At 26.0% G+C, this 1,733-nt stretch overlaps 1 protein-coding gene across 1 annotated transcript in view; it reads left to right on the top strand.

Annotated features, from left to right (window-relative positions):
* LOC111633099 (alpha-2-macroglobulin receptor-associated protein-like) overlaps positions 1–1,733 on the top strand; it is an 18,472-nt gene that overhangs the window by 9,820 nt on the left and 6,919 nt on the right. Inside the window, exons 2-3 of the mRNA XM_023377630.1 lie at positions 81–222; positions 512–679. Of these exons, the coding sequence (XP_023233398.1) occupies positions 81–222; positions 512–679 (310 nt within the window). The remainder of the gene's footprint in view (positions 1–80; positions 223–511; positions 680–1,733) is intronic.

Raw genomic sequence — 1,733 nt, 5'->3', positions numbered from 1 at the left:
TAAGAGATTGTGTACAAATATATAATTTTTTTTTTTTTTCAAATTAAAATTTTTATATTTTTAAATAATATATTCTTTAGAAATTACCAGAGAAGAAATTAAAAGCTCTGCATATGGATTTATTACTTCAAGATAAAGAAGAAATTGCTTTGAAGAAAATGAAAAGTGCAGGTCTTGATAAAGATGGATTAAAAGAAGCTACTTTAAGAAAGTCACTTAATGGTATTTGAATTTCCTTTAAAAAGTTAAAAAATCATCTGTGTTATAGTTACTAATATTAAACTTTATTAATTTAATACTTAAAAATAAGATAAAATCAATATGTAATTTTAGACTAGAAGTTTAAAACAAATATTTACATGTTTTACATACAAATACTGTATTTGAATTGAAAATTCCTTATGTTTTTGTGAATTTTATGTTATAACTTAGAAATTTAAGTTATACTGTTTATTTTAAAAATCATATTACATCAAATTATATTCTAAATTATGACTTTTTTCCTCTGCAGCAATTATTAATAAATATGGATTGGCAGATCACTTTGCCACTGATGAAGAAAACACTCATAAAAATCAAGTTTCTTCTGAAGTACCAGAGGAAATGATAGATAAGAGATTTTTCAAAGATAAGAAACTGAATAAACTATGGACTCATGTAGAAAAGTCAGATTTTTCAGGTAATTTTATTGAGCAAAGAAAATTGCAAAAATACATTTTAATATACTTTTAAATATTCATATCAAACATAAGACTGATTTAGGTTGTCACGTGATGTTTAAACAGGTTGCCAGTGTTTGTCTACGTAATTTCCTCGTGCAGTTTCCTACACAAATTTAAATAGAAACTTTTCGTATTGCTTAGCGTTGGGTGTGGTAACAACGATGGCAAACACGAAATTATTAATTTTACTTATTGTTATAATTGGATTCTTATATATCGAAGCGTCTAACAAATATTCAGAAGAAATGAATAATCCTAAATATCGTAAACTCGAAAATAACTTTCGAATGCAGAAAATTAACTTGCTGTGGGAAAAAGCGAAAAAGGTAATTTAAACAGCATCAAATACCATTGTTTTAATGTTATAATTTTAAAAAAATGCGGTTCTGAATGAAAGGTTTGGATCCCTCTTGCTAAAGAATTCATGATATTAAAAAATTATATATGATATGTACAATTTTACATCTTATTCAATTACATATGTATATAATCATGATATATATGAAATATAAAATTGTACATGATATATAATGAACAAAATTTCAATATTCACTTACATAGCTGACTACTTTAACTTTTCTTATATTAAATTACTTTACTCATAATCTGTATAAAGTAACTTAATATAAAATACTAGCTGCAAGGACCCGCTTTGCTGAGTTTTTATTTGTTCGTACATTTGTATGTTATATAGTTTTTTATATATATAAAAGACTGTTTTTCTAAGTAATCTAGAATCTATCTGCAAGGACCCGCTTCGCTGGGTTTTTAAAAAGTAACGATAGTGAAGATTAAGATAATTACATTATAGCCAATCTTACCCGTTTTCACAGAATGCAAGAATTAGGTTCCTTGTTTTCAGTCTAATTAGAGACTTGGTCCCAATTTGATTTCTGAACGTCTCCTGTTCACATCAAGTCAAACGAACTATTTTCAACGTTTCTGGAATGTTTACAATCGTTCTATAATCGAACCAATATTCGAATTTTATGTTCGAATTTAATTCGAACA

This window comes from Centruroides sculpturatus, unplaced genomic scaffold (genome assembly GCF_000671375.1).
Source record: "Centruroides sculpturatus isolate CEXI.00-Female unplaced genomic scaffold, Cexi_2.0 scaffold478, whole genome shotgun sequence".
NCBI classification, from domain to species: Eukaryota; Metazoa; Arthropoda; class Arachnida; order Scorpiones; family Buthidae; genus Centruroides; species Centruroides sculpturatus.
The sequence above is the reverse complement of the archived record's forward strand: the minus strand, read 5'-3'. Positions and strand labels throughout refer to the sequence as shown.